The sequence below is a fragment of the Diceros bicornis genome, chromosome 5 (genome assembly GCF_020826845.1).
Source record: "Diceros bicornis minor isolate mBicDic1 chromosome 5, mDicBic1.mat.cur, whole genome shotgun sequence".
Taxonomy (NCBI): domain Eukaryota; kingdom Metazoa; phylum Chordata; class Mammalia; order Perissodactyla; family Rhinocerotidae; genus Diceros; species Diceros bicornis.
In genome coordinates, this window is record NC_080744.1 from 45,301,260 (window position 1) to 45,316,326 (window position 15,067).

Genomic DNA, 15,067 nt, shown 5'->3' on the forward strand with positions numbered 1-15,067 from the left:
TAATGAGTAATAGATCTAAAATAATAAATACAATAAATAACAATAAATTAAGGTCCAGGGACCTCTGAGGGCTAGAAACCCTGTCAGGTGGTCTGTGAGGTCAAAACTATTTTCATGGGGCCAGCCCAGTGGCATAGTGGTTAAGTTCACGCACTCCACTTTGGCACCCTGGGGTTCGTGGGTTCAGATCCTGGGGGCAGACCTATGCACTGCTCATCAAGCCATGCCGTGGCAGCGGCCCATATACAAAGTAGAGGAAGATTGGTGTAGATGTTAGCTCAGGGACAATCTTCCTCACCAAAAAAAAAAAAAAAAAAAAAAAACTATTTTCAAAATAATATTCAGACCTTATCTGTCTTTTCTACTCCCATTCTTTCACGTGTAAACAGTACAGTTCTCCAGAGGCGATATGCTATGTGATGTGTCACTGCTCTGACAGCCAATGACAAGTGTGCTTGAGTATTCCTGTGTTTTAAAAATTTCTTAGGGAGACGATTCAAGATGGCAGCATAAAAAGATCCTAAACTCACCTCCTCTCCCACACACCAAGTCTACAGCTATAAATAGAACAATTCTCTCTGAAAAAGACCTGATAACTAGCTGAACAGCTCCTCCACAACAAACGATTAAAAGGCCACATTGAGACAAGCAGGACAGGTGGAAACACAGGCTTGCCAAAAACCCCACCCTTGATGTGGTGACCCACATGCAAGAGTGAGCTCACAAATATGGAGATTCTCTCTAAGGAGCAAGGGGTTTAAGTCCCACATCAGGCACCCCAACCCTTGGGACATGAACAGAGAGAGGAGACCCCAAAATTTATGGCTTTGAAAACCAAAGGGGTTTACCTCCAGTGGACCCATAGGGCTGTAGGATACTGACACTGTGCTCCTACAGGGCTCACACAGACTCACTCACCCTGGGACCCAGTGCAAGAAGAGCAGTTTGAAAACCACCTAGACCATATGTGAAGGAGATTCATTGGCTAATCTTAGAAGCATCTGCTGGAGGGACAGGGGTCTGTTGGAACCCTCTCTGAGGACAGAGGCACTGGTAGACACCATTTTTGCACTCTCCTTCTACCTTGATAGCACCAGTGCTGGCAGGCACCATTTTTGCACTCTCCCTCCACCTGGCTAGTGCCACTTGCCCAGCCCTCATGTGGCCCTGTCCCACTAAACCTGATGGGCGGGTTTGCCCCCACCCAGTGCTCCCCCATGGCACTGCCAAAACCAGCAGGTGTGCGCAGTTCACACAGGGGACACCTCTTGGAAGCCTGGCTCTGGTGGCCAAGGGGACTTGTGTTTCTGGGCCCCACAGGACTCAAACAATCAGAGAGACAGTTCTTAGTGGGCTACCACTCCCAGGACACTGCACAAACAGCAGACTGAAACACACCCCCAATCTTCCTGTGACCACTCCTTCAAGACTAGAAGAGATAGCTGTTTCACCTAATACATGGAAACAAACACAGAGAGCCAAGCAAAATGAGGAAATAGAGGAATATGTTCCAAACAAAAGAACAAAATAAAATCCCAGAAAATAACCTTAATGAAACAAAGATAAGTAATTTACCTGATAAAGAGTTCAAAGCAGTGGTCAGAAAGATGCTCACCAATCTCAGGAGAAGAATGGATGAACAGAGAGAGAACTTCAACAAAGAAACAGAAAATATAAAAAAGTACCAAACAGAAGTCACAGAGCTGAAAAATACAATAACTAAACTGAAAAATACAATATAGGGGTTCAATAGTAGCCTAGATGAAGTAAAAGAAAGGATCAGTGACCTGGAAGACAGCACAGTGTAACTCACCCAAACAGATGAGCAAAAAGAAAAAAGAATTTTAAAAAGTAAAGATAGCTTAAGAGACCTATGGGACAACATCAAGCAGAACAACGTTCACATTATAGGGGTCTCAGAAGGAGAAGAGAGAGAGAAAGGGAGAGAAAACGTATTTGAGGAAATAATGGCTGAAAACTTCCCTAATCTATGGAAGCAAACAGACATCCAGATTCAGGAAGCCCAGAGAGTTAGAAATAAGATGAACCCAAAGAGATCTATGCCAAGACACATTATAATTAAAATGTGAAGTTAAGTAAGGAGAAAATCTTAAAAACACAATGTGTTACGTACAGACACATAGATCACAAGAGAGAACCCAGAAATAAACCTATGCGTATATGGTCAATTAATTTACGACAAAGGAGTCAATAATATACAATGGGAAAAGAACAATCTCTTCAATAAACAGTGATGGGAAAACTGGACAGCTACATATAAAAGAATGAAATTAGACTATTATCTTACACCATGCACAAAAATTAATGCAAAATGGATTAAAGACTTGAATGTAAGACTGGAAACTATAAAATTCCTAGAAGAAAACATAGGTGCTAAGCTCCTTGACATCGGTCTCAGTGATGATTTTTTGGAGCTCCCTCCAAAGGCAAGGGCAACAAAAGCAAAAATAAACAAGTGGGACTACATCAAACTAAAAATCTTCTGCACAGCAAAGGAAACCATCAACAAAATGAAAAGACAACCTATCTATTGGGAGAAGATATTTGCAAATCATATATCCAAAAAGTGGTTAATATCCAAAATATATAAAGAACTCATACAACACAATAGCAAAAAAACAAACAATCTGATCAAAAAATGGGCAAAGGATCTGAATACACATTTTTCCAACAAAGATATACAGATGGCCAATAGGCATACAAAAAGATGCTCCACATCAAAACTACAGTGAGGTATCACCTCACACCTGTTAGAATGGCTATTATCAAAAAGACAAGAAATAACGAGTTTTGGAGAGGATGTGGAAAAAAAATCCTCTTGTGCACTGTTGCTAGGAATGTAAATTGATGCAGCCACTATGGAAAAACAGTATGGAGGTTCCTCAAAAAACTAAAAATAGAACTACCATATGATCCAGCAATTCCACTTCTGGGTATTTATCTGAAGAAAACAAAAACACTAAATCAAAAGATATATGCACCTCTGTGTTCACTACAGCATTATTCATAATAGCCAAGACATGAAAACAACCTAAATGCCCACTGATAGATGAATAGATAAAGAAGATGTGGTATATATATACAATGGAATATTACTCATCCATAAAAAAGAATGAAATCTTGCCATTTGCAACAACACTGTTGGACCTTGAGGGTATTATGCTAAGTGAAATAAGTCAGAGAAAGACAAATATTGTACGATTTCACTTATACGTGGCATCTAAAAAACAAAACAAATGAACAAACAAAACAAAACAAAACTCACAGACACAGAGAACAGACTGGTGGTTGCCAGAGGAGGGGGAGATTGGAGGGTGGGTGAAACGGGTGAAGGGGGTCAAGAGGCACAAACTTCCAGTCATAAAATAAATAAGTCAGAGGGATATAATGTACAGCATGGTGACCATAGTCAATAATATTGTATTGCATATTTTGTAACTTTGTATGGTGACAGGCAGAAACTAGACTTATTGTGGTGACCATTCTGCAGTGTACACAAATATCAAATCATTATGCTGTACACCTAAAACTAATATAATGTTATATGTCAACTATACCTTAATTAAAAAAAAAAAGAAAAACAGAGGGAGACTTGAGACAGACAGAAGAGGGAAAGACACACAGACACACAGAGGAGAAGGTGATACGGAGGTGCAGCCGGAGATTGGAAGGAGTGCAACTACAAGCTAAAGAACGCCTGCCGCCACCAGAAGCTGGAAGGAACAAATTCTCCCCGAAGGCCTCTGGAGGGAGTATGGTCCTGCTGATGTCTTGATTTCAGACCCCTGCCCTCCAGAACTGTGAGAGAATACATTTATGCTGTTTTAAGCCAAAAAAAAATTCCTTTCAAAAGATGCTGGTATTTAATCTGATATAGATCCAAGCAAAGAAATTATTTTACTTATGAAAATATTATAAAACAAAAAAACTTTTCTTAGATTTTCCAACACATTAATTCTAACCCACACAAACAAAAACTCCTTAGAGTCTTCAATTTTTAAAAGAGTAAAGATATCCTGAGACCAAAAAATTCGAGAATCATTGTAATAGATCATATAGCTAACACAAATAACTCATCTTTATTCTATTAACACAGAGCTATACTTTTCTCAGTTTGACATTTCTTGGAAAACAAGTAACACGCCCCAGTTAAAAGTGAGCTAGCTCTTCGAGTGCTTCCAACGGGAGGCAATAGCACCAATTTTTGGCAGCGGATGGGATTTACAGACAAAGTCCCATTTAAGGGGCATGCCTGCAGATTCCCCTCCGCAAGTCTCAACACAAATATTGTTAAATACCTTATCCACTTTCAGTTTGCTTTTGTAACTACTTTAGTAGAATATTTTCTATAAAGTTAGATATGCAAGATTCATAATTAAATTGTGCTTCATTCAGATATAAAACCACCATCTTTTAACCTCAGGCATCTTAGGTCAGCTTGGACTGACCTCAGAGGAGCAAACATTTTGTAAACTGAAAGGATATACAGAAAAACTGAGAGGTGACAGCTTTGTAACAGAAATATACATAATGAAGAAAATTTTAGGAACAACATAAGAGGTTCTCTCCCCTGGAATGTACAAAATTTTTAAGTATAAAGTTATGAACAAGTTCAATGGTAGCATTTTACAGGTTTTCATTAAGAGGCAGTTCCAATAATTTTACTACAATAAACCTGCTTATTACCTGTTTGGCAATATTTTCACAATATTTGAGTTCCAACTCAACCTCAAGTTTCTTCAAGCCCCCCTTGATAGCTATTTCCTTCTCCTGCTCTAAATCTTGCTGGATCTTTCGCTTCTGCTCTTCTATCGTGATTGCCATCTCTTTCTTGGAAATAACATCGATGGTGGTTACTTGGTCAGTTTGGCTGCAACAATCTGAGGTCTTCTTTTTCATTGCCTTTATAGTTTGATCCAGCTTAGACTGCCACTCTTTTTCAAGCTGTTGAGTAAGTTCTTGTTTGATCTGTTTTCAGAAGAAAAATCATATGAAAAGAAAAATATTCAAATAAGCAAAAACTAGAATTAATAGCTAGCCAAAAAAGCAACCACAGCTGTGTTTGAAAACCATCTAGACATTGTTGTAGTAATTGCATGAGGTTTAGAAATTTCGTCAATGAAAATATATTCTCAAGTAAATCCTGCAAGTTACTCTTTGACCTTATTTATGTGACATAAATCACATGGAAGATTTTAGTATGTTGTGTAAGGTCAGGCTATCTTGCTCTCCATATGCAACTTTCTGGAAGCTTTGACATTGCCACTATGAAGATGGCACGACTTAAAAAAAAGAAAACGTCTGCTATTAATATGTATTTTTCCATCAACACCAGGCTTTCCACAAAGCAGGCACTGGGTAAGTCTGATCAATAAACTTAAAATCGAACAATGTAAAAAACAGTTTTACTTACTAGAACACATGAGAATCTTGTTATGATATTAAATTCTACTGAGTCAACTGTGCATTCAAGAGGGGGACATTATTGGAAGAATTCTTTTCTACTTTCAACAGTGCAGTGGGATGGATTCAATACAATCAGTCTTAGGCAAAACTGTGAAACAGCAAAATTTGCTTTGCCCTTTTCCTGTTTCCCACCTCCTGGGTATCCAGAGTTCTCAAACCGCTTCCCTGGCTACCACAGCCCCTGGCTGTATTACTTCACTTGAAATAGCCATCCAGCGTAACAGGTTATGCTCTCCCGACATTCTCACAAAAACATAAGCTGTCTATCTTATCCCCCTAGTAAACAACTGACAAGGAAATCCAGCTGAAAAGCAATTTGCAACAATGTAAAAATAGAGGATTTGTTTTGTGTCATCCAGATTATTTATATATGTATTTTTTTTAAATTAAAAAATGACTAGTAAAAGAATTTCAGGTGCTAGCACTAGATTAATGAAATGCTATTTGGAAAAGAGGATGGGAGATGAGGAGTAGAGAGGCCAAAAGACAGGACAGCGGTCTACTGTTCCATCTTCAGGTAGCCCCAGTCGCAATTAATAGCAATCTTGTGGACAGGAGAATCTAGGTTAAATAAATTTGAGAATTTATTTCACTTCCAACTAAACTTTTAAGATTATAATTTGGTTCTTTATTTTCTAGGAAATTATTAGCATTTCCTAATCACATTTACTACCTAGATAATAGAGATAACATTTCTCCCCAGTCATTACTTCTTTCTTCTAATCCACAATATAGGTTATTTATTTGTATATAGATTGGTCTAGAGCTATCAGAATCATTTCACAATATGAAATTAAATCATGGTTTCATTTTGAGGAATCAAAAAAGTGCACCCCCAAAATCCATTATATCCTGAATTGAGTTGAAGAGTCAAGAGGTGGGAAGTTTTAAAAAATAAAACTGGTGTGAGTAACCTGCTAATGGCCCAATTCTGGAGAAGTAAAATGAGCGATTATGCATGTACTTGGAAATTAAAAACTACATGTCTGTTCATGAAGAACTGTCTCTCGAGAGTTAATACTACATTTTTTAAACACGGTGACTATAAAGAAATGTCAACCCATACTTCTTTCTGTTCCTTATCCCAGCATGCTTTGGCTAACGTTACTTCATTTTCAACCTGCTGTTTAATGTTAGTTTCTTGCTCTTTCAGCCACTTGTTCTTGTCTATCATAAGGGTGTCTTGGTACATTTCTTCAAGTTCCACCTGCAGTTTGCTTACCTATTCTTCTCTTTCCTGCAATAACTATCTCTTTAAACAAAATTCAAGCAAACAGCCCTGTACAACACTAATATTCTCCAAGTCAAATTTATAAAATAATGGTTATATGCACGTAATGGACAGCAGCAACAAAGACAAATGATCTTCCTACATGTTAACTCAGTCAGTTGAATAAATTGTCTTGTAAAGACCTGCTTACTCAAATATTTGAGTAAAAAATTTACAAATGACTAGATTAAAAGAAAAAGCATCTAATACAATAAACACATTTCCAAAAGACCAAATAGTCTTTTTAAAAAGTGAAAATTTGTTTATGTTTACACCCCATCCATCATGGGACAAATTAGGTATCAGAGCCCAGAAAACACTTACATTTCTGAAAGACTTGTATTCTGAGATAAGCCAAGAATTATAGCTCCTTCCTAAAAGCTATGCATCCTGTGACAAATCTAGACTTGTATTGTTTTATCGAAGACAAATTTTTTAATCAAAACTAGCTAAGGCATTATCAAATAAGAACTGTCAAATGTCAGTTAAAATTTAATAATTTGACTTATTCATACAACTTTCTCTATTCTAGGAACCCAGTTGATTTGAAAACTCTAATAAAACTCTACTCAGGAATCAAAATTATCTGCGAGTTTCTGTTTGAAAATTTTTTGAAACGGTTTTCTCGAGGTCCCGCTGAGATGCCATGAGAAGTAACATTGCAACCCACAAACTACAACGCCAGAGAAGCATACCTCACAAACCTACTGCCACACAGCAACAAAGCTTTTGCTCTGTGTCTTCTGGGCACTATTTCTGATTCATGACTATCTGGTTGTCTGGGTTTTTTCTGGTTCACAGCAGACCTGGATTATTTGTTTTAATTTCTATCTGATTCCTCTCCATCACTGGCAAATGCCAAGATGATATCTATGTCTGCTCAGTGCTGAATGATTTTGGAAAGTCTCCAGTGACTGAGGGACCCATTTCTTCACAATCTGGTCATGGAGACTGAAGTTGTACTAATACTACAGGACAATCTCAACCATATAGTTAAGACAGTTGTCCAGTGTCACATCATATATCACTGTTATTATTTTTGTTTGACTATAGAAGGAATCCTCAAATTGTCTTATCTGTGTATGTCTATCCTTTAGGAGTTGTTTCCATATATATCTGCATTTCCTTTTGACCCACAGCAGAAAACTACTACCAATTTTCTGTGTGTTTGTATGCTTGTGAGTATATCAGTTGGCTCTGTTACATAATAAACCAGCCAAAACTTAAGAGATCTAAAACAACAAACATCTATTATTTCTCATGATTCTGTGGGTCAGCTGGGTGGTGGTTTTGGTCTAAGCCAACTTGGCTGATCTCTGCAAGCAATTGGGGCTACATGGTCTAAGACGCCCTCACTCATATGTCTGGTAGTTAGCTCGATGTCTGCTAGGATGATGGTGATGACTTGGTCACACGTCATCATCCAGCAGGTTATCCCAGATCATTCTCATGGTGGTAGTCACAGGGTTCCTAAGAGTATCAAGCTTGCAAGCCCCAATGTACAAACACTTCTTTTTTTTTTTTTTTTTTTTTTTTTTTTTTTTGTGAGGGAGATCAGCCCTGAGCTAACATCCGTGCTAATCCTCCTCTTTTTGCTGAGGAAGACCGGCTCTGAGCTAACATCTATTGCCAATCCTCCTCCTTTTTTTTCTTCCCCAAAGCCCCAGTAGATAGTTGTATGTCACAGTTGCACATCCTTCTAGGTGCTGTATGTGGGACGTGGCCTTAGGATCGCCAGAGAAGCGGTGCGACAGTGCGCGCCCAGGATCCGAACCCGGGCCGCCAGCAGCAGAGCGCACGCACTTAACTGCTAAGCCACTGGGCCGGCCCCAAACACTTTTTTTTTTTTCTGCTGAGGAAGAGTTGCCCTGAGCTAACATCTGCTGCCAATCTTCCTCTTTTTGCTTGAAGAAGATTTGCCCTGATCCAACATCTGTGCCAATCTTCCTCTATTTTGTATGTGGGTCGCCGCTACAGCATAGCCACCACCGAGTGGTGTAGGTCTGTGCCTGGGAAGCGAACCTGGGCTGCCAAAGCAGAGAGTGTGGAACCTAACCATTAGGCCACAGGGCCTGCCCCCATAAACACCTCTTTTTGCATAATGTTTACTAATGTCCCATTGGCCAAAGTAAGTCATGTGGCTAAGATCAAATTTAAAGGATGAGAGACTACCTCTTACTGAGAATAGCTACAAAGTCACATTGTAAGGGGGCATACATTCAGAAACGGAAAGACTGCGTGGCCATTTTTGCAATCCACCACCACAAGGAAAACCTTGCTTCCCTTTCCTTACAGAGGAAAAGCAATAGATTTATTGGTCATAGGGATCTGCCATTTGAACATACTACAGGAATATCTAATTCAAATAGTTTTTTCATTAAAGGGAAGAAAATATTTGGATAGTTTCAAAACACTTAAACATGCAAAGTTAGAGTTCTGCAAAAAAACTCTAACTTCTAAGGACTGACTTAGCATGTACAGTAGTCCCCTATAATCATGGTTTCGCTTTCTGTGGTTTCAGTTACCCTCAGTCAACCGTGGTCCAGAAGCAGATGATCCTTCTTCTGAAGTATCATCAGAAGGGCAGTAGTAGCCTAACGCTATGTCACGATGCCTACGTCACTCAACTCACTTCATCTCATCACGCAGGCATTGTATCATCTCACATCACAAAAAGAAGGGTGAGTACAGTACAACATTTTGAGAGAGAGACCACATTCACATAACTTTCAATACAGTATATTATAATTATTATAATTGTTCTATCTTATTATTAGTTACTGTTGTTAATCGCTTACTGTGCTTAATTTATAAATTACACTTTATCATAGATATGTATGTATAGGAAAAAACATAGTATATACAGGGTTCATTACTATCGGCAGTTTCAGGCATCCACTGGGGGTCTTATAATGTAAGGGGGATTACTGTATTAACAACAGTATAAATGAGCCTTAATGTGTATAGGAATGACATTAAGAATGGGAATATTGATCATCTTTGCCTTGTCTGCAGATTCGCGGCCACCACTGATTATCTCCCAATCTGAAGGGTTCTGTATGTATGACTTTTTTTTCCCTTTCTGTGAATAAGCCAGGTTAACATGCAAGGAAAGTTCTATGTGTTAATAAAAACTTTAAAACTTAATCGAGCTTCTACTTAACCCACAGCCTGATTCAACAAGTGTTTCAGAAAAGAGCACATATGAAACAGGAAAATCCACCATGGGACTCTTGGTGATGACTGTCCTATAAATTCTGTATCCAGACTAAGTTCCTGACCTGAAGGTCAATGCAGGGAAAATGGCTTATGTCCTGCAGAGAAGGACTACCCTGAAAGTTCCCCAGCTTTCTCGAGTTTAGACAGATTCTTCCATTGTGTGAGTGTGAAACATTTTCTAGGAAGACAAATTGGTAAATCTTTGCTACCTCTGGAGGATATGAAAAGATTAAAGTCTCCTAAATTTAAAGTAGTTCTGTTCTGACTAGCTTATAAAGACTACTAAGCCCTAGAAAGGGCCTATACAAATCTAAATAAAAAACTAAAGAATCCCCAGAGAAGGAAGGAATTAAAACTTCTAATGGTTTAAGTACACTGGCTCTTAGGCGGGGCTGGGTGTAACTACAAAGGGATAACACAACGGAGTTTTTTAGGTTGAAAACTATTGTTTCCTGATCAATCTATACGTGTTAAAAATTTATAGAACTGTACACCAAATGAAAAAGAGTCAATTTTACTATATGACAATTTTAAAATTTTAAAGAAAAAAATTTAACCTGTAAGTTTCTTTTGGAAGGGCCAAATAGCAGTTTTAACTTTCCTTCTTGCTCCAGTGCACAAGTATTCATGAGCCAAAATATCAGTCAGTAGCAGCTATTAATTGCAACTAACCAATTATAGAAGATCCAGTTTTACAGCCAAATTGATTCCTTTAAAAGTACCGGAAAATATATTCCTAAAAAGAATGAGCTCCTTGAGAGAATTGCTCTTACATTCTTACCAATTTATACCTTTAAAAAGAAAGAAAGAAAAGAAGCACACTAGAGATCTTCTCTGTATTTTAAGTTTTCTAAACATAACTGAAAGCTAAGTCCTTAATTTCTAGGTAATTTAAGATCCCTTCTAACTTTTATACAGCCAGTACTCACTAAAAGAGCTCCCTTTAGAAGTTCTTTTTCCAGAAGATAATATGTATACATGGCATGTTTTTTTTTACCGTATTAATCTATTCAAAAATAATCAATCAAAATATTAAGTGAACCAAATTCTTCACCCCCTCTCTACTGTTCTTTTTAAGTCTCTGGTAGCAACAGCTTGCTTTAATATAACTTATTCAGAAACCTCCATATAGAACATTTACTGAAGCTTTTAAAAATATTTACTAATCTTGATGCAGGTGGCTTTCAAATTGTGGTCTGCAGGCTGGTCCAAAGTGGAAGGAGAGTCAGACGTGGGTCTGGATGAGGCTCCGGCCAGGACAGGGAAGAGAGGAGGAGGGGAGGCTGTTTACATGTGATTCTACTCCTGGACACTCACCAGTGGCAACTGAGAAGATTCAGGCAGGAGCAGAGAGTCCACTGTGGCCCCTCCAGCCTCCAGGAAAAACGAGAGCTTCCCTGAGAAAGGCCACATTAACACTGTTACCTTCCTCTCCACAATGTCACCACCTTCCCTATCAGGAGACCCAAGTTCAAACTCCTGCCCTTCTCCCCCGAAGAATGAAATGACACTTAGGTACTGAGAGAGAAATGGGTCAGGGGAAATGTCTCTGCAGGAACACCTGAGCAGGGCTCACAGGACTGTGTAGGGTCGCCTGCGTAGCCAACAAACCAATGCAAAATGAGGATCCCTGGGTTTCAGTCTCAAAGTGACTCGGGTCCACACTTGCTTATTTTTAGAACTCTTTTTTTTTTGCCTCTTAGAATAAATCTATTAAGGAAGAATGATTTTCTCCTATATGTATACCATTTTCTACTAAGGTTTTAATAATCATTTCAACATTTACTATATTTTGTGAGCTATATTAGCGTGATACAGCCCAAAGTAAAGAGTCTTCTACGTATGCCTTCCCCATTGCACAAGAGAACAAGTATAGCGGTTTCAATGACAATAGAGAGGCTGGAGAAATGAAATGAAGTAAACACAACATGAACTTGTACTATACCTTCTTCTCCTGAGCCTGTTGTTCCTTTTCAATGGTCTTCCTGAGAGTCGATTCTAAATTATCTTTCTCTCTGCACACTTCCAGGTAACATTCCTGCACAGCAACCATCTCCTTGTTCATCTTATCTAATTCAGACCTTGGATACACAAAACCAGCAATGAAATGACCACAAAAAGATACAACGCTGCAGAACAAAAAATTTTCCTCTAAACTACAGAACAGAAGAATGCTGTCTCTACAGTTTAAAGGGCAGCTAAACTCTTTTATTCTCACCTAAGTTGCAAGCGAGTCCCCTCATAAATCTCAAAGAGCTGCTGCTTCTCCAAAGTGTGCTTTGCTAACAGGCTTTCGCGGATTTGGGCTTTCATGGCTTCATGGTGCTGCTGGTAAGTCCTCTCACACCTGGAAACAGACAGCAGACAGAGGACCTAAGGCAGTGCCCAGCACTACTAGAAACACCAAGATGAATTGGTTTCTCTTCCTTCTTTCCCCCAACTCCTCCCTCTAATGCAAATTATAATTAAGGTCAGATTGGTTTTCCCCAACCAAAAGTGGTAGTAATTAATTTTCAATGGATAATCTTATAAGAATCTTCAAAATTTTCTTTCTTCGAATGTTTCTAGAAGAAAATTAGAAACTTGGATATGAGGATGCATCAATCCTTCAAACACAGATATTAGTCTGTGTTGAGGACTTGTTTATAAAAAATGAATTGAAATAATGGAGGATGTGGTTCCAAAATTCCAAGTCATCTATATTAAATACAAATACTAGCAATACCCAACTCACAAGTAAGTTATGTTCCAAAAGTCTGTTTCCAAGTTTATGATTTGGTATTTGGAAGACATATTCCCTCCCACAGATTTCTTCCTTATAAAGAATAGTTTCCCAGACTAGCCTTTAAAAACCATTAAGCTATACTATTTCAGTGAACTACAGTTTCAATGATGCTATGGAACCCAATCCACTCCATAACATCATTTCTATGGAAAATGTGTTCCAAATTCTAATTTGAGAAGCCAGGGACTCATCTTCTCTAAGCCAAGAGCTCAACAGGGAGGGTTCACTCCATCATTTCTCTTGAATCTTTTTTTGGGAGGGTTGAGGGAGGGGGGGAAGAAAGAAAGAGAAAGGTGCCTGGGAGGCCTGCATTAGTTTCTGTATAGACTTTACCTATCCACAGCTTCTTGTTTATCACGGTCAAAATCTTGTACCATTTGTCTCATTTGATTACATAAGTCTTGATTTGTATTTCTCAGTTTTTCTTCATTTTCTTTAAGTTTCTAGATATAAAAGAATAACATCAAATTAGAGGAAATAAACATCATTTTCATTGATTAGTCTAATCTCATTTTTTAACATCCTCTGTGCTTTATCTCTACCCTGTAACATTATTTGACATAATATCATTTTCATAATTCTACGAAAGCCTCTTCATGCCTTGAAAAGAGTAGATTCATTTATTTGACAGGTAGCTTTCTGATAAGAATAAAAGTTGAAATTTTATATTTAATTTTAAACATATGAAATGAAAACATTTAACCAGAGAAGTATTGGCTGATGCCTTAAAATAAGTCTTAGAATTCAATGATCTTCAGTAACCATCTAAATAAGCAAAGTTTTACTTTTTGGTCAAGGGCTGGCTAAAGAGGAAAGAACACCTCCATTAGCCATGCCACTGTACAGACAGGGAACTATACCACACTCACCCACCTTCTGATGACACTGCTACCCCATGACCAATAGCAAAGGGAAATAACTGGAATCCTTAGTCACCTACTAATATCCTTATCTGCTAACTCACATTGCCTCTGTATTTTTGAAAAGTCTATTATATCCTTTGAATTTAATGAAAATTCTCACAAAATTCTGGAAAATTTTTTAATTACCTGATTTTGTTGTTGTAAAACTTGAATTTCATTTTTAAGTTGCAGAATATCATCTTTGACAATCATATCAGAAGTAGAAGAATCAGGCCATAATTGATTAGTTGGTTTTTCTGCGGTATCTGTTTTAGTCTAAATGTTAAAAAGAAGTCAAAAGGTTTTCAGGTTTTTAAAAAATTCTAAGTACTTGTTTTGAAATAACTTCATGCTTACAAAGAAATTGCAAAAACAGTACAAATAATTTTCACATACCTTTTACCATCGTCCCCAAATATAACCACAGTACAATTATAAACACCAGTAAATTAACTAGGATGCAATACTACTAACTAATCTGCAGACGTTATACAAAGTTTTCCAATTTTCTTCTAACATCCTTTTTCTGGTTCAGGATCCAATCTATGATTCCCCATTGCTTGTAGCTGTCATGTCTCATTAGTCTCCTCTAATCTAGGACAGTCCTTCAATCCTTGTCTTTCAAACCCATGATATTTTTGAAGAGTACTAACCAGTTATTTTGTAGGATGTCCCCCCTCAATTTGGGTTTTTCTGATGTTACTTCATTAATAAACTCAGATTATGCATTTTTGGCATGAATGCCACAGAAGTGACATGTGTGCTTTTCAGGAAACACATGATACCAATCAGTCTCATCACTGGTGATGATCAATTGATGAAGGTAGTGTCTGCAGACACCTCTCATATATTTTATTCAACAGGTACAATTTTTAAGACTCATGATAGACTTTGGCAAATTGTTTCCAGGAACGTTGTACAAATGTATACTGTCATAAGTCTGTCCAACTCTCTTTACCTCCAATGGCAGTGACTGTTATTAAATAATGACTGTATTTGATGAGGAAAAGGGTATCTAACAATTGCTTTCATTTGCATTTCTTGTTTTGCCATCAGAGTGGAACCTCTTACATACCTTCATTGTTCATTTGTTTTACATCTTCCCAGATTTGTCTGTTTATATGACTTTGCACATTTGCCTTTCACCACCTGTTTTTTGCCTTATCTATTTTTATAAGTTCTTTATTCACTGAGGAAGTCACAAAGATTTTTTAAAAATATTTATCTATTTGACCTGCTGGTTTATGTATTTACCTGAACTCTGAGCTCTCTTCTACAGTGTTTAAAAAATATCCTGTACCAAGGCTGATTCTACTCACTGAGGGAAGGGGAGGTACATGTATCTCATTCCCACATAGGATGACAGAACACCACAGCTTCGGCTCAGTCTTCCAATTCATAGTC

The 15,067-nt window shown here is 37.9% G+C and overlaps 1 protein-coding gene across 5 annotated transcripts in view; it reads right to left on the minus strand.

Annotated features, from left to right (window-relative positions):
• CEP152 (centrosomal protein 152) overlaps window positions 1–15,067 on the minus strand; it is an 86,023-nt gene that overhangs the window by 24,094 nt on the left and 46,862 nt on the right. For all 5 annotated transcript variants that reach the window (XM_058541529.1, XM_058541526.1, XM_058541531.1 and 2 more), the window contains exons 14-18: window positions 13,811–13,939; window positions 13,095–13,204; window positions 12,195–12,323; window positions 11,922–12,057; window positions 4,708–4,989 (exon numbers count right to left, since the gene is read on the minus strand). In XM_058541529.1, the coding sequence (XP_058397512.1) occupies window positions 4,708–4,989; window positions 11,922–12,057; window positions 12,195–12,323; window positions 13,095–13,204; window positions 13,811–13,939 (786 nt within the window). The remainder of the gene's footprint in view (window positions 1–4,707; window positions 4,990–11,921; window positions 12,058–12,194; window positions 12,324–13,094; window positions 13,205–13,810; window positions 13,940–15,067) is intronic.